We start from the raw sequence: 18,502 nt of genomic DNA on the forward strand, positions 1-18,502 counted from the left end.
AACAGTACCAACAAATCAGAGACTACTGACATAAACATACAAATAGAGAATGCGAGTCCGGTTGTCAGCCCAGTGGCCTTAAGAATAGAATTCTAACTTTCCCCTGTGGCTAACAATGTTATAAAGAATCTGGGCGGGGTACAAGTGAGTCCCCCCTCTCTACCCTCCCTCCAGTGAAATAAACAAATGTCCAAGTTTTAAATGTGACACAGTGTGAGGAAGCGGCAGAAAAGCTCCCAAAACACACACCGAGTAAACCTGCCTCATTTATTGTGTAGACGCACATAAATTTTGGAAATGCAGGATTCACCGTCCTACCGTGAAGTTTTCCGGGCACTTGAAGTTGAGTTATGTGGCAGCTAAGCGCTGTCACTGTTTGTTTAAAACTGCTGCCTAAAGTTATTTCTAAAAGTTAGGTGCAGCGTGGCATAGAAATCCATGTATTGTAAAGTGAAAACAACAATGTAAAAAACTGGGTTAGCATGAAATCGAGCCAACAGAAATCAGAATTAGCAACAGCCTTCCTCTACCGGCCACTCACCTTGTTGAATTTTAGTCACTAGCTGATGGCGTGCTAGAATCCGGCTCATCCTGTAAGGAGAGCGCCTCGCAGTCTGATCAAATCGCAAGTACATCTCCTGGCCCTCAGGTGTCATGGAATTTAGATAGTAGCAGCCTGAAGCTGGGGTCCTGGGTCCCTGACTGAACATCTCGGCAGATTTCCCTTTTGCCACCTCAGTCTGCCCTGTGGCTGTTCCCGGCTGTCTCCAGTCTCAGTAAGGGAGCGAGGCACCAAGCCCGGCGGAGCTCCACACACCAGGCGATTTTTAAAAAGAAGAAGGAGTGCCAAAAGCCGCAACTCAGAATTCCAACCCCCGGCCTTCACGTGACCTCGAGCAGCCAATCAGAAGAAGAAAGGAGAACGGGACCGTAAGCAGTCAGTCCCCAGCCCCCTAGATGGGCAGTTCCAGCAGCTCTGATCCCCCCACGGTGCTGAAGGCAAATGCCAGCGTTTGCGGTGCCTCAGAGCTGACTAAACGCCAGGAAGCAGCGCTCACTAAACGAGTTAAAAAGAGAAAGGTGGAAGAAAAGGCAGTAGAAGAAAACTGAGCCCTGGGCATAGATTTCCTTGGAGGCTGTAAAAGTTACAGAAAGCACGTTTGCTTTCTCCAAAGGCAGCTGCAGACAGGTAACAAATGGGTGTGATAAACGTCTCCAATGAAAAACTACTCCAAATAAGCATCAACAGCTGAGTATGCTAGCACCCTTCCTTACAAAGAATGAATCAAATAAAGCTCTTCCAGTGAAAAATAAACTTTCAAGTGCTTTAACACCCAGAGTAAATACACTACAGACTCCTGACCTTCTGCAGTGGGAGGCTGAGAGCTCTCACAGATGACTGGGAGAGGCAAAGGGCATACACATATTTGTTAAGTATCTATTTCCCTTTAATTTTTCGACACCCCCAATAGTTAATCGCCAAGAAGCAAAATAGTCATGAAGAACCGATCACATTTAAGACACTGCCACGCATCACTGGAAAGATTCAGATTTATGCTGCCAAGCTGTCCCAGATTTAAGGACCAGAAGAGAAGTTACGCAAAAGCTTAAGGCTTTCACAAACCTTACGTAAGAGGTGTCTCAAAAAAGACACAAAGACAATGTTGGGGGAGCGATATTATTTTCGACTGGGGTGATCGTAGCGGGGCACACAGAGAAGACATTTGGGTGGGCTTTAAAAAAATGAGTGTGATTCTGACAAACAGAGCCTGAGGAGGTCTTTGCACTAGGGTCTATGCCCACACGTGTGGAGATCAGGAATCAGAGTATGTGTTTAAGGAAACTGTGAATAATTCCATTTGGCCATTTCCAAGTATACATATGGGAGTAATTAGAATTTTCCCCCATATTTTTCCGCTTTAATATTATTTGATGTGAAGAGAAAAAGTCCATAGAAAACATTGTTGAATTCTGAGCCTGGGGCTAAATGAATAAAGTTCTTTGAAAAAGAAGCATATGGCCAAGTTGTTCTTACATTTGGCTGGCTGAAACTGAAACAGCCTGGCCTGTGATTTATAGTCTTAATGATGAAAAAACTCTCAAAAGTTTAACAGGACTCAACTTAGGACCCCAATTCTTGTTACTGTGGCTAACGGTGGTCAGCCCTAATGCTCTTCCCTGTGGGAATTTTTGCTGGCCTGATTCTGACCAGTGGCAGCTCACCTCGCATGACTATCCTACTACGTAAATGAACAGAGCCTACAGTAGAATATACACTCTCTCATGGCAATTGTGAGCCTCTTCCGATAGCTATGCAAGAGTAGCCAAGCATTAGGGTTTCAATCGCATCACAGTAGAAGAGGAAAGATCTCAATGGATTATTTTGTTCCCTTTCCATTCTTATTTAGGGTTTGATCAGAGTTTTGCTATTCCAGGGCATCTTTTGTGGAAGGTGAAAGGGATCTAAGGTCTAGTGGCCCTGGTATGCCAAAAGCATGGGCAGTAATGGTAGACAGGTTTAGCATTACACTTCAGTATTAGATCCTGTAATTTAATTGAATTAAATTCAAATCACATCAGAATCCAAGCTCAGGTCCAGCTCTGGATGCCCTCTGATGGAGAGGTCAATGCCAGCTACTTTGTGCACGTGCTTTTGTTTTGATAGGCCACCATTAGGGACATCAGTGCCATTAAACATGTGTTCAAGCCAGACAACTAGCAGTTATCACTTTTTCACTGGGAGAGAATGGAAGGAGAATGGAGAGGGAAAGACCATGAACTTAGCAACTTGGGATAGGTTCCAAAAGCTAAGCAAGGGGAAGGTAAAGGCTGGAAATAAAATCTACTTGTTTTATAGCTGTGAATAACACTTAAAGATTGGCCATTCCCAATGCCAGGCTGGTAGTTCATTATTGACTTGGCTACATTTTAAAAATAAATGGAATGAGCCTCTCTGAGAAGCACTGCAGTGTATCATGCCCAGTTTAGTATTAAAAAAAAAAAAAATCACAGTGCCTCCATTCTACACTGAAAGTCCCAAGGTGTTTTTTTCTGAAAACATCAAGATCATAAACATGTATTCTTTGATATATATGTAAACAGATGCAACAACATGAAACATAGTATTTCATAAGAGATTGGCAATGAAGGACAAGAATTAAATGTAAATTAAGGAAAAAAAGGAATTTTGATTCCCTGATTAAAACAAAGACAACTTAGAAGAAAGCCTAATTTTTCTAAAAATCAGTTTAAGTTTTAATAAGGGGATCTATGAAGGATTACATATCAGCATTTCTGTCTTCTCTATCATGACAAGTTTGATTTTATGGTTCAAGTAGTAGCTATAAATCCATGTGACTGCTCACCATGTTTTTGTCATTTCAAATGTTCAAAATACCATATTTAAAGCAGCTAAGTAACACTTTTCTTATTAGCACCGTTAATGCCTTGTTTTATGCTAATGTATTGCTATGAAATCCACACCCTTTTGATGAATATTTTTATTATTTAGTCCTAGTGATCAAATAATTACCACTGGGTGGGCAGCTCTTTCTGTTTGTTGTAAATGTAAAAGTGAGAAATTGCTAATAATCTTCCTTGGGCTGATACTGTCTCCATTCAACTAGTTGAGAGAATTCTTTGTCTTTACTGGTGAGTGAGAGAGGTCCAAAGAAATCAGAGAGAAGGAGAAAGTGCTGAACACCCAAGTGTATCTTTCAAGACTAATGCTGAATTCCTTCCTTTCTAATTCCTTTTAAAAATGGAGAAAATGGGTGCGTGGGTGGCTCAGTTGGTTGAGCGTCCAACTCTTGATTTCGGCTCAGGTCATGATCTCAAGGTTCATGATTTTGAGCCCCACGTCAAGCTCTGTGCTGTCAGCATGGAATCTGCTTGGGATTCTCTCTCTCTCCCTCTCTCTCTGCCCTTCCCCTTCTCTCTCTCTCTCTCAAAATAAATAAAATAAACTTTAAAAATAAATAAATAAAAATGAGGAAAATGGATGGTGCTAGTTTTTAGTTTTCACCTCTTTTCCTCTTTCCTAATTTGGTCAAGAGCAATCTTCACTTAGACTATTTCGGGGTTGGAATAAACAGATGAATACTGAGAGACCCAAAGAGAGCAATGAACAGGGGAAGGGGGAAGTGGGAGGAGCTAACAGTGTTGAGCTCCTTGTATGTACCAGGCATGTCTTTAATTAATGTCTGTGGTCTTCTATTTTGTAGAACAGGAACCTAAGACTCCCAAGGATGAAGAGATGTCCCAGGTCATACAGCAACCAAGTGTAGAGCCACTGTCTATCTCCAAGCTGATGATATTTTAACTCTTTCCACTATCACACACAAGGGACAGGGAAAGGAAAATTGTGGCACTGAGAGGGTGCTGGGGACACTGGATAGAGGAAAAAATTTTAGAGGGATATACTGAAAATCATCTTAATCCTGTATAATTTCATGTGATACCGGAACGCTTAAATGAAAATACAGTTGACCCTTAGATACCGCATATTTATTTGCGCAGGTCTACTCCCATGCAGATATTTTTCAATAAATATATTGGGAAAAATTTGGAGACTTGCAACAACTTAAAAAACTTGCAGAAAAACAACAAAGCCTAGATATACTGAAAAAATTTTTAAAGAATTTTGAGATTATTGTGAGAATACAGTACATATATAATACATATACTAAATATGTGTTAATTGACTCTGTAGTACCAATAAAACTTCAGGTCAAGTTGGTACTAGTGGTTAAGTTTTCAGGGAGCCAAGTTATATGCAGACTGCATAGGGGTTGGTGCCCTAACCCCCTTGTTGTTCAAAGGTCAACTGCATAGGATTGGCTAAATTGGATTGGCTAAACTGTTGTAGTGGTTGAGATCTAGGTATCTAGAGAGCAAACTACACAGCCCAGAGCTTTTAATTAACCAGTGAGAACCATGGGCCCTCTTTGGAGCAACCCAAAGCTAAGAACTGGAGACCCACCCACTCCCACCCTAATCCTAAAGTGCAGAAGCAGCTTGACTGTCTTTTTGTTTAAAAAGCACATTCCTTTTGCAGGGTAGGCTCTTTGCCCTCTGCTTTCTGTTCATCCTCAAGGCTAACTCTGCATATGGTCTTACCTTTTCTAGGGAATTTCTTCCCAATGCAAATGCTCCAAATACAGTCAAAATTCTGAAACTTGACCTCTAAACAAAACTTTTGGTACCAAGTCTTTCGGTAGATGATCCTAGAGTAGTGCTCAGTGGAATCTTAGGTACACATAGAAGAAAGCTAGGTGTGATTTTACAGAAGCCAGGAATGACTCCCGTGCTTTCATCTGTCTACTACTCCTTTTCCTCCTTCACATGCATTCCAGCTTCCTCATCAGCCTGTTCAGAGGGAGCCAAGGTAGTCCTGCCAAGCAGGGAAATGTTTGAGATACAAGTGGTAGGCGGAAAAAAGCAGAACCGATTTGCAAAGCTGCGTTTGAGATTACTTGAATCCAAACGTTGTGGGTTAATGGCAGAGCCTTCCTGTGGGTTCTGAAGCTCACTTTGAGGATTTCCACCAATTGATTCGTGGAGCCTGTGTCCAACCCTGTGCCAATAAGCCTTCCCAACATGCATGCACCACATGCCCATTGACCAATGCAGGCAAGCCAGTGAAACTAACATTCATAGCCATGACCAGGGCCCTCCATGAAAAGTTTCAGAGCGGATTCTCTTCTGATTCAGCTTTACCAGCTACAGACCATGTCTCCCCCATTTAGAGTCCAGCTCCTGTTGCTGGACTTGGGGGTGGTAATAGGTTTGCTTTATTTTGTCTCTCAGCCCTCCCTACTGTCTTTGGTTGACTTTGCCTCTATGGGTCTCCAAGAGCACATGCACTGCCCTTATGCCATCCCCTGGGGACCCAACCGTCAGCCCCGGTTCATATGGCAAGCGATCTGGTCTGACTTGTCCTGGGCTCATTGCCTACACCCATCCATTCCAGCCAAACCAAAATTCTTTCACTTTGCTAAGTTGTTTCAAAGATTTGGAACTGTGTGATTTACTCTTTTTTCACCCTGTCAAAACCTATTGCCTTCAGAAACATTTTCATGACTAATGCAAAAATATTTAGTATGAACAGTCATGTTAATACCTGTAAATAGTCATTATGTGGCACATTAATTAGATTAGCTTGTTACATACAAATATGGAATCCACTTATTCATTGCAACTCCTATTGGCATAAAGTTTTTACATCTTGGATTTGGAAAGGATATTAAATATCTTCTAATCCAACCACCCAACTACTATACAGATCAATTAAGTAATACTCTACCCACATATATGAAGTGTTTTTATTTCACTGAGGACGACAAACTGTTTAAGAAAGTTTTTCCTTATAATTTCCATCCACTGGCTCAATTGCTATCTTTTAGATTGAGTCCAGTCTGTCAGTATCTCTTTAAGAATATGGCTCCCACCCTAAACTTAGAGCTCTAGAAACAGTCAAGCACAGTAGCTCATGATACAATATGTGAATACCTCCTCCATTCAAGGCATTGTATTTCTGCTGATCCAGTTTAAGATACGGGATGTTGGATTTTTTTAATCTATATTTACTCAATCATTAATTCAGTATGGACTGAATGCTTGTACAGCACTGTAATAAGTATGGAAGCCACAAAGGTGATTACATGTGGTTTCTGCTCTCAAGGGAGAGTCTGCCAGGGAAGATAGAAGAGATTCACCATTACACCAATGTTAAGTGTTATGTCACAGATTCTGTTTTACAGCCAATCTAAGTGCTTAAGCCTTGTGGTATTTATGTATCTTCACAAAATGTGCTGCTAAATGAGTGTTCTCTATTCTGTATTTAACAAATGACCTTTCAAACTAAAGAACAGGTCTTTCAACTTATTGGAATTATTGAGATATTTTCAGTTCCGGATTTTCTCCTCCAACTATTTAATTCTACCTTGTTCGTTGATGCAGCTGACAAAAATACCTATATTTTTAAAGCATAAAATGAATAGTTAAGTGAGTTTGGAAAAAGGTAAAGTAAGTGTAGGAAAATAATGAAGCTAAGGCTGAAATCAGTTTACAGAACTATAAGCCACACAATTCTGTACATTTGTAGGAGGTGGCTGAAGATTCCTATGTGACAAAGCAAAAGGAAAATAAGATCAATTACAAAACCCAGCATACCCATAAGATAAAAACAAAAAGGTGATTCAAGATAAACACAGATCAACAGATATTGAGACCCCCCCAAGAAAACTTTTCTCATAAATAAAAGGCCCTCATAAAGAATTAGCATCTTCAATGATACTGGATCTGGTAACAAAGTTGAGCTCATAATATCTTACCTGCCTCCTTCAATGCCAATAATAGTAAAATAACAAGCACTATTTCGGAAAAGTAGCTTCTATGAGGGCCTCCAGGAAACATGATATAAGTATGCTCTTCACTGTGATCATCTAAACTATGCACTAAACAATATCACTTCCCTACTTAAAATACATCAAAAGTTTTCCATTCCACCTAGAACAAAACCCAAACTCATTACCTGGCCCACAAGGTCTTGCACAATCTACTCCCTGCTTACCACTCCCACCTCATCACCCAGCCTCCTCCACTTTGCTACCTCAGAATCCTCTTTCCACACATGCTACCCCTTAGCCTGGATTCTCTTCATGGAGTCCTTCCATCCCTGGCTCCTTTTCAGATTTCAAGTATCAATTTAACTGGTATATCTCAGGCAAGCCATCCCTGTTTGCTTTACCTAAGCAGAAGCAACACTCCATTTATCTCTATAGCACCTTCTAAATCTATAACCACAGGGACCCCTGTGTGGCTCAATTGGTTAAGCATCCGATTTCAGCTCAGGTCGTGATCTCGTGGTTTGTGGGTTCTATCCCCACATTGGGCTCTATGCTGACAGCTCAGAGCCTGGAGCCTGCTTCAGACTCTGTGTCTCCCTCTCTCTCTCTCTCTCTCCGCCCCTCCCCTTCTTGCACTCTGTTTCTCTCTCTCAAAAAATAAACATTAAAAGAATTAAAAAAATAAATTTATAATCACATATTTATTTGTTCATTAACTCACACATTGCCTTTTGCCCCCAGCAGATTTTCATGACTGAACCGTGTCTATTCCATTCACATTCTACACTCAGTGCCTTTCACAAGGCCTGGCACATAGTGGGAAATCAATAGCAATTGGTTTAATAAATGATTAAATAAGTAATCGAACAAATGATAATTTGAATTTTCCAAAGATCTGGAATGTCTACAATGTCTACAGGAATGGATGCATATTTTTGAGGCAATCATCATAAATTTTGCTGTTGTTACTACAACATTTGGATTGGATAAGGATTGGACAGTAGATAATTCAAGGTGTTATTCTCCGGGGTGGGGGAGGAGGGAGGACTTAAATGTATGTATTTCACTTTGTTGGTTAGTGGCAAAAGTATATGCTTTGACCATCAAACCGAGGGCAGTTTAAGGTTTCTTGGGAATATTAGGGAGCCTGGAGGGATGAGCAATCCTTGCCCCCTCACAGAGAGAGGCTGAAAGCCATTTAAAAAAGAAAGAAAGAAAGAAAAGCTATCTTCCTGAGCTTTGAGTCAGCCTGAACACCTGCTGTGCCTTCAATTACAAGGCAAACAACATGGGGCTGATTGTTCTTCATGGACCCATGCTGCATCTAGGTTACCAACCACCTCTGCTTCTTCATGCTGATAAATATCTTTTAATAATTCTTTCAAGAGTTTTGGTGGAAACTTTAATCAACTTACTGTCTGGTATTTTCTAGAACCTATGTGTTTTTGCCCTACTTGAAAATAATGGTAATTGCTCATTTTTGGTGTTTCTGTTCTTTTCTTTCTTTATGGATTGCCTCTATTACTGGATGGGATCTTTCAGTCTCTTAGGTGGGATTTGTCTGCACTTAGAAATTTATCCTCATTTACATCAGATTAGATTCTATAAACTCTGTCCCTATCTTAAACAAGTGAATATATTTTTCAATGTTGACTCAAATTATAATTTGAATATAAAAAGGAAGCTTGCTCATTAAAGAAATCCTATGATGAGCCCTTTGGAAAATCCTTTATTGATTCTCCACATTACTTGTTTTGTAAATATCTGATATTGCCCAATGAAAGGTACACCATTATTTAGATTGTATGCTGACCTGTTGCTCTGGAACCAGTCTCCATTCTCTATATAATTGCTTCCCATCTGGTGTCATGCAACAGTTGGGCACTAAGAAAGGTTTGTAAATAATCATGGCCCACAAACTGGAAGAATAAGAGTGTGGGATTCATAATGCAATTGCATTTCTTATATATTTAAACTAATATAAGTTCTTGGATATATTTAGCTCAGTACACTAAGAATATGATAGAATGTTTTTTCTCCTTACTCCTAATACAAGACCATTAATCTATACTTTAAAGAATGGCAAGTATCAGGAGGAGTAACAGCATTAAAACACATCCTACAAAGAAAGAAACACTACAAAATTGAGAAGGTACCAAGATAGCTTTCTAGAACCCTAGAAACCAGTATCAGTGGAACTTTGAGGTGATGGGGAAGACACATTTCATGGTTTATGGCTGGACAATAAGGGGAGATTCCACTTTTGGGTTGGGAGGAATGACTTGACCAAAGGTGATTCTGCTATAATGAAAAACTGATTTTTTGGTGGCATCTTGTTTCTCATAAATAGAGACAAAGCCACTAATTAACATGTGCCACAGTACCTTTCTTTCACCCTTTCCTAGTCAAATATTTCTAGTGCATAGTTCATGCCAGGCACAGTGCTAGGCACCAGTGGTACAAAGATGGACAGAGTGGTACAAAGAGGGACTGTCCCTCTTTTCCACAGTATGATTTATCATGGCAAAAGCTGAGGACAGTTACAACCACCGGACTTGATCATATAACAGAGTGTGAAGAGGCGACTGTAGGAGCAGAGTAGCCAGATCAGAACAGGACCAAATTCATTCTGCACAGCAGGAAACGCAGTGCTGAGCCTGAACGGATACATATCTGGGTGAGATTAAGGTGAAGACAATATCAAGAAAAACGTGGTCATGAAAAAGAAAAAAAGAAAAAAAATACATTAATACTTTCCTATGTGATGCTCCCTCTAGTTAATAAGAAGAATTAGTATTTCAAATCATCATGTTACAGAGACCTCCCAGATACTAAGACTCAACTTGGGAGCAGACACCCCTCCCCTAAATGTTCTACATGAGTCATTCTCCCATTTCCCCACCAAAGCTCTAAAGTGGGGGGATACTTTTCAGCTACAGCTATTTCCTAGAAGTACTCAACTTTTTAGAAGAAGGTGAATTCACTATGGTGAATAATGGTAAAGAACTAAGAAGGCAAACTGAATTCAGGATTTATAGGCTTGGGCAGAAGTAAGAGAGGTCTGCCAGAAGGGTTCATAGGGACAACATGTGTAGGAAGTCCTGAATCTATCTACCCATCAAATGGTACTCTGGCATTGTGACAACAAGCTATCCTTTGCCTAACCAGCTTTCAAAATCAGTACAGTGGTACTTAAAAAAAATTTTTTTAATGTTTATTTATTTTTGAGAGAGAGAGACAGAGCATGAGTGGGGGAGGGGCAGAGAGAGAGGGAAACAGAATGGGAAGCAGGCTCCAGGCTCTGAGCTGTCAGCATGAGCCCGACATGGGGCTCGAACTCAGGACCGTGAGATCATGACCTGAGCCAAAGTCAGATGCTTAACCCAGTCAGGTGCCCCAGTACAATGCAACTTTTAAAGACAAATCAGGTTTCCAAACCTACACCCATGGGTGCTTCTTTGAGTTAAGGGAAGAAAAAGGTATTGCTTGGCTATTATGTCTGTTTCACACAGCCTTTCTGGAGGAGTTCCTTTTTGTTCTAGAATATATGTGTGTTTATAGATCTATAGAGACTGTCTTGAGATTTCTCATTTGACTATTTCTTTAGAGCTTGATGTTTATTGAAGCCTGCAGTGGCCTCTGGCCAACCTCTGAGAGCATAATCATAATCACACTGCCTCCTAAGACACAGACCTGTTTAAACAGACCACGCACACCATACATAGCTGGGCGTGGTTACCTTGTCTTTATGGCGCTCCACCAAGATGACTCACACTAATCAATCACGGGAAAACACAAAATACCAAAAATGTGTTTGCTACACAGAAGGATAGAGAATACCAAAAGCTGCTCTTAGCCTTTGATGAGCTTCTTTCTCTCATTCTCTAACTCAGGGGATGTCAAGGACTATTCTTGGTCTTGGTTTCTTTCTCAATTTGGATTACCTTAGAAAACCCAGTCCCATAGCATTCTGTTAATCAATCAGTGTTTGTTGTTGCATTTGGAAAATGAGGAGCACAAAATGGTGCAGTATCTACTACAATTACATTTTGTAAAAAAAATAAATAAAATTAATTAATTACTTAAATGCATGGTAAAAAAAAAGATTAGAAGAAAACACATCAAAAACACAATTGTGTCCATTTTTAGGATGGTGGAATTATGGGTGATGTCTTTTAAATTTCCATTTTCCAAATATTCTGTCATATGATTAATTATTTTTTTTATATAATGAGGGGATCATTATCCAGTGATAATCATCTGATAATCATTACCCAGTGAATCATGTCAGGAGGTGTGGAGAAGGACCTCGGCCTCAGTTTATTTCCAACTGCTTCTGTGTCTCACAGATATAAGACAGGAGATAAATCTGCACAAAAATGATAGATATGGTCTAACACAGCTTGAACTTCCTTAGTGCCTAACACGGTATTAGGCAAAACCCCAGTGTTCAAAATAAGAGAAAGATTAAGAGAAAGAGAAAGAGAAAGAGAGAAAGAGAAAGAGAAAGAGAAAGAGAAAGAGAAAGAGAAAGAGAAAGAAAGAGACAGGGAGAGAGAAACAGAGCGGGGGGGGGGGAGAAGTGTATGGATTCCATTTTCAAAATGCTTCTCACATCCATTCCTTCTTGAGTTACTTCCTCCACTGTGTAGGGACCAGCCCCCGAGCCTAGATGACTCTGACAGTCCAGCTTGTGTCTCTGTGTCCACTCTTGCCTATCTGAGTACCACCTGAGCATCACAGAACACTTAGCTTCTCAGGATAGCACTTCCATCCTGTTAGTCTCCTGTTGCAAAATACCAAATAATGTCCCAGATCTACCACTTATTGTGTAAGGTTCTGAGTCGCTTAAGGTGCCCCTTTCCTTATCTACACGCTTTATATGTATATACATATAAACAAGCAGGCCAAGTATATATGATAATCATTCTGTTCCCATCCTTTGCTTCAACTGGATTAGCGTTTAAACCAAGAAAAAAAAAATGACTAGTTGAAAGAGGACTTTGTATCACTTCTTGAATGTCACTTTTTGGGGAAAGATGCACTGAGAGCACTAAGAACTGTCAACTGCACAAGACCCAATCTCTAGATATGTGAAAGGATCTTCTCAGCTATTCTTGGGTTTAAAACCTGGGAACAGAGGGGCGCCTGGGTGGCTCAGTTGGCTAACATCCTACTTCAACTCAGGTCATGATTTCGAGGTTCTTGAGTTCAAGCCCTGTGTCAGGCTCCATGCTGACAGCTTGGAGCCTGGAGCCTGCTTCCGATTCTGGGTCTTCCTCTCTCTTGGCCCCTGACCCATCTCAAAAACAAATAAACATTAAGAAAAAAAAAATCTAAAAAAAATAAAAATAAAAATAAAACCTGGGATACATAACATGTTATATCCTTACAGCTGTTTTCTAAGAATGGATTTTTAGTTCAGTTTTAAGCATACTAAAGTTCTTAACTCCCAACAATGAGAAAAATCCATTTAAATAATATAGTGGTGACACCAGGAAACATTTGGACAATGTGTTCCATATACTTTTTATCCAAATACTTCCTGAAAATTGACTCAGAAGTGCTGTGCCAATTGAAATACTAGTGTATTTCAAATTCTAATTTAAAAAGAAACTTTTAAAGGCATTATCCTTTTCTGAGAGTGGGGGAAGAGAAAATGAATTTAATGTTAAAAAGCAAAACAAAACAAAACAGACTTGGCCCATAATGACTCAGATCTGGACCCAGGAGGTCCTTTTTAGTATCTCTTGGGTCCCCTGTGGTCAGGGTTGGGAAGTCATTCTGTGGTTCTAAATTTTGCACAGAAGCAACCTCTCCATACCATATTTTTACCACGCCGCTCTCAATAGTTAGGTGAATGGGCACAGGCATTTGGAATCACTTTTATTCAACAACTGTTTTTTGAACTCCTACTTTTTGCCAGGCAATATTCTTAGTGCTGGGAAGGCAGCAATGAATAAAACAAATAACGATCAGTGTCCTAGTGAAGCTCCTGTTCTAACCAATGAACATAACAGACTGGGTTTATTAACCTATGATCTATGAGCCACCTAAATTCTGGAATTGTTTACAAAATTTTGTGCGTACCTTTATTTTTCTAGAGCATAGACTTTTAGATGTTATTGGATTTTCAAAATATGCTGTAACTATCCAAGACTTTTTTAAATGACTCTAAGGTATAGTTCTAGAACACACAGAACTGTGGCTTTAAAGTCAAGTCAACGTGTGTTCAAAGTCAGGCTCTGCTATTTATTAACTATATAAGCTTGGGCAAATAAAAATTCATTCATTTTTCCACACCTCTGTTTTCTCATCTATAAAACTGAGGTTAGGCCTCATAAAGCTCTCATGGGGATTGAATCAGATCATGTATGTGACTAGCACACTGTAAGGTTAGTGCCTTCTTCCCCATCCTCATCTTGTAGGTTCTGATCCAAAATACGAGTGAGACTTTTGAATCAAGTTCAAAGCACAACGATAGAATGGTTGCCTTCAACAGCTCAGAGTTCTCATCCCGAGAGGCTTTCGATTTCAGTGCCCTCAACCATACCGGAAATGCCATAGGTTAGTGAAGAAAGTCCTTTCAAAACTACAAGTTTATGGTTCCATGAAATCACCAGCATTATATGTACCAAAAAGGTGGATGCCTAGAATTTTCTTTGGTGAGTATTTTATGACTCCGTGAACAGCCAAGCGTTGTTCTTTGATACTCTAAGTGGAATAAATGCTTGTATTAAGCTATATTAATGTTATTCGGTACAATTCTCTTAGTGTAACTCCAGAAAGACAATACTCATGATGATAATGAAATTGTTCATTTGTTTAGCATTTTATAATTTTTGAAGACTTCAAAGTTATAAACTGAAGCCCTTCTTTTTACTTGATAATGAACACAACGCTTTATTTTACTTTTTTTAATTTTTATTTTTAGAGAGAGAGTGGTCAGGGAAGAGGGGCAGAAGGAGAAAGAGACGATCTCAAGCAGGCTCCATGCTCAGCACAGAGCCTGATGTGGGGCTCGATCCCACGCCCCTGGGATCATGACCTGAGCACTGTGCATTTCCCTTATAGCCTGTCCCAGTTGCATTGTGATATGGGTGGGGGAGGGGTGAGCATTAGATTAATTAGGATTAGATTAATACCTCCCCTAGTTTGTACATCCTATGAAGGCAGGGAGCATGTATGTTACTGCTCATTATTGTATCTAAGAATTTGGCCCAGTGCCTGGCACATAGGACTGAATAGTAAATTTTAGTAGAACGCACTGTTGGGTGAAAGGCAAATAGGGCATCTGACCACTCAGTGGGGTTGAAGCATGGGAACCCGCTGCCTTCACTATTACTTTATCCCTCCTCCCCCACCCTGTATCTTCTCTTCTCTCTCTCCTCTTCCGGATTGGACTCTGTTCTAATTAAAGATGTGTAAAGATGTGTCTTTTAGGTTAGTATGTTAAGTCTTGGTTTATAGAGCAGGACTAACTTAGGGAAAACTGGAAGCTGCTGATACATATCGAATGTCACTCTCTCAATCAAGTTCTGCCCTGGGAATTTCCACCTTGAGTTTCTTTTTCTTAGAAAACCTGGGCTCACCCACTTATTTTTAAATTGTTCTCAGAATTATAGCCCTTCTTTCACCCTTGTGCCTCCAAGCAGACCTCATGCTTATGTAGAAGTAAAGGGAGAAAGATTGATACGACCAACAAAGCAACATTAAGCCAAAGGAAAGTCACTGTGTTGCCCTAAAGATACTGAAGTTTTGAGAAAAGCTGGCATTAGCAAACACCTACCTGGAGGAAGCATGGAAGGAGAAAATGATGATGATGCCAGCGACACAGTAATGTCCTCCCACATGCCCGACGCTGAACTACAAGGCTTTGGAAGAACTGCATCTAATATCTGTTAGGTGGAAATAAGTGCAGGTTTGGGCTCGTTCACCTTCAAACCTAGAGAACAGAAGTAGCGAGAGCTGACATCTGTTAACACTCTGTGTCCGGCACCATTCTAGGTCCTTTACATACATGTCTCATCTAATTCTCAAAACAACCCTGTGAGGCAGTTACTGTGATTTCCTCATTTTACAGATAAAAAAACTGACCTCCTGTATTCCTTCCTCCTGCCTCTTCAGCTCCAGTTTTTCGCATTTCTAGTTGCCGGGGTAATCCTCTACAGTGTAGTTCTGATATATTATTTATAAACGTGGAGAGGTGCCCCCATGATAAAAGGATGAAATCCAAATTCTTTGGTCCAGTAGTAAAGGCCTGTCATAGTAGACTCCATTCTGGTTGTCTGAAAAAGCCTTGAAAGTTTTGACGTTTGTAAGGAAAGAGATTTCACTCCTGTCCCCACTGCCTGTGAAGCTCTCTTCTCTGTTCCTTTAATTCCTACTCATTTTTTCAAGACCTGACTCAGTGGCCCCCTTCTCTGGGAAGGCTTTCCAGGCTGTTCTTGCATATACAGCTCCTCCCTCTTCTGTCTTCCTCTGAAACTTATTTATAGTCACTGGGCACTTTCGTTCTGATGTCCTCTCTTACCGCTCTTATTATAAGCTTATTGAAGCCCACAAGATGTCCCGTACATGTTTAAATCCCCATCTTGATCCTGTCTTTTGCATCCCTCAGAGAGGCAGTGAGGCATAGTGGAAAGAGCACAGCTTGGGAGCCTTCAAGACTTAGGTTCAAATCTTGATTCCTCTTAATGGATGGATAGCTCTAGACTTCACTCAGCCTAAATGTCCTCATTTGCAAAACAAAAGGTAATGATACACACCTTGCATTGTACAGTCTTGGGCACAGAGTAAGGGTTCGAGAAATTACTATCTGAATTTTTGATTGACAGATGATACAATAACTGCTGGCCAAATTCCTAAGAGCCAGAATTCACACAAGGCATATTATATTATATACTGGTATTTAAGTACTATGTTCTCAGGCTTGTCAGCGAAATTAAGGAAGAAGAGTGTACTGCATGCCAGTGATATCTAGAGAAGCTTATTCCTTTATGGGGCACCTGGATGGCTCAGTTGGTTAAGCATCTGATTTCAGCTCAGGTCATAATCTCACAGTTGGTGAGTTCAAGCCCCATGTCCGGCTCTGTGCTGACAGCTCAGAGCCTGGAGCGTGCTTCAGATTCTGTGTCTCCCTCTCTCTCTGCCCCTCCCCCTCTCGTGCTCTGTCTCTCTCAAAAATAAATAAACATTAAGATTATTCCTTTAAATCCAAGTGGTAAAGTAATGATTAGCACTGTGCACATTCAATGAGAAGGAGTTCCAGAAGTGTTTGTAGTTGAACCACATTCCAGCTTATATCTGATAACAGAATTTTCATGCTGGAAACCTGGAAACCTAGGATCCCCAGGCAGCAGAAAACCTCAAAAGATTTCCAGTGCTTGTTACTGATAGTGAGGTCGACAACCAGCAGCCTGGGCAACATCTGGGAGCTTACTGGAAACAGAACCTCCTCCCCAACTGCCCGACCCACTCAGTCAGAATCTGCATTTTAACTAGATTAGCAGGTGATTAGTGGTATATTAAAGTTTCAAGAGGTGCTGTTCCAATATAACCCCCTCTTTTTTTATTTAATATTTTTAATGTTTATTCATTTTTGAGAGGGGGGGGGAGGGGCATAGAGAGAAAAGGAGACACAGAATCCGAAGCAAGCTCCAGGCTCTGAGCTGTCAGCACAGAGCCCTAGGCAGGCTGGAACCCATGGATCATGACCTGAGCTCAAGCCCGACACTTAATCGACTGAGTCAGCCAGGCACTCCTAACCCCCTCTTTCCATCGACCAGGAATATGGGTGTATTGGATTTTCCCAGGTTGTGAAATCTGCCACCTGCAGACACAACGCAGGCTGAGGTGCTTTAAAGTTGATGTTTTTGACCTTTCTACTGAGCCACAGATCCTTACATGATTAGGTGAATGTTTTAGGCACTGCTTTGAATGTTTTTACTCAATTACATCACATTTTTAATATTACTTATCACTGGAAGTAAAATTATTTTTCTTAAATATCTTATTGATTTAGATGGCCTTTAGTTTTAAGAAAAGAGCTGAAGTTTATTGTTGGGACAAAAATATTTTAAACACTTATAGGAGCGTGTTTTAGTGCTTAACATTAATTTCACAGAATTAAATTCTGAAACCCCTCCTTTTACTTTTTTTAAAATTATCAACATTCCATGTGATCAAAAAATCCAGCTTAAAAATACTTGATTTTCCTTGCAGACATAAAGACAAGAATTCTGTATATTTTTAAAACTCCACATCTCTGAATCAAGGAATTCTGTAACTTTGAAGAATGAGGGTTTTTTTTTTTTTAAGTAAAAGTTAATGTTCTTCTGGAACACTTATTGAAATTCTACCTGTTTCTTCAAGATCTACCCACAATGTCGGTGTCTCCCTCTCTCTCTATGCCCCTCCCTGACTTGTGTGTGCTCTTTCTCTCTCTCTCTCTCTCTCTCTCCCCTCTCTCAAAAATAAATAAAAGCATTAAAAAAATGGGTGCCTGGTTGGCTCAGTCCGTTAAGCATCTGACATGGGCTCAGGTCATGATCTCGCCGTTCACAAGTTCAAGCCCCACGCTGGGCTCTGTTCTGACCACTCAGAGCCTGGAGCCTGCTTTGGATTCTGTGTCTCCCTCTCTATGCCCCTCCCCGGCTTGTGCTTGCTCTCTCTCTCTCTCTCTCTCTGTCTCTCAAAAATAAATAAAAAACATTAAAAAAAAGATCTACCCAAAATGTTATTAAAACTTACTAATTTTACTTACAAAAAATATTGTACCTCCACAGCAAGACATGATCTTGACCAGAAGTGAGTTCCCCCTATTATTTTGTTTTATTTTTCTTTTACTCTGTGTTTTCTATCATAGCTATTTGTCTACTTTTGGCATCTCCTCTACAAAGACTAAAAAGGAAACATTAAAAACTTCATTCAGCAAATATTTACTGATCATCTACTATCAGTGGGAGACTGAGAATACAATGGCGAATAAGATCAATATAGTTAGTATCGGCCTTCAAGGATCTTACGCTACAGTTACGAATTAAAAAATGCTGACCATAATTGGCTGAGAAAAAGAGCCCAAAAGATTAAAGGATTTCATTAGGACACTGATAGCGATTAGCCCCAAGCTTTCGATGTCGAATTGACCACAA

General features: G+C 40.2%; 1 protein-coding gene across 8 annotated transcripts in view; it reads right to left on the reverse strand.

The window, feature by feature from the left end:
• Window positions 1–18,502, reverse strand: part of STARD13 (StAR related lipid transfer domain containing 13) — a 537,950-nt gene that overhangs the window by 182,635 nt on the left and 336,813 nt on the right. For 2 of the 8 annotated variants that reach the window (XM_027064666.2, XM_015070991.3), the window contains exon 1: window positions 542–3,758. The exons of 4 other annotated variants lie outside the window; for them this stretch is intronic. In XM_027064666.2, coding sequence (XP_026920467.1) covers window positions 542–710 — 169 coding nt within the window. In that variant the 5' untranslated portion in view covers window positions 711–3,758. Of the gene's footprint in view, window positions 1–541; window positions 3,762–18,502 lie in introns of those variants that run through there. 2 more of the 8 variants (XM_015070990.3, XM_053214208.1) reach the window with 2 other exon arrangements.

This window comes from Acinonyx jubatus, chromosome A1 (genome assembly GCF_027475565.1).
Source record: "Acinonyx jubatus isolate Ajub_Pintada_27869175 chromosome A1, VMU_Ajub_asm_v1.0, whole genome shotgun sequence".
NCBI classification, from domain to species: Eukaryota; Metazoa; Chordata; class Mammalia; order Carnivora; family Felidae; genus Acinonyx; species Acinonyx jubatus.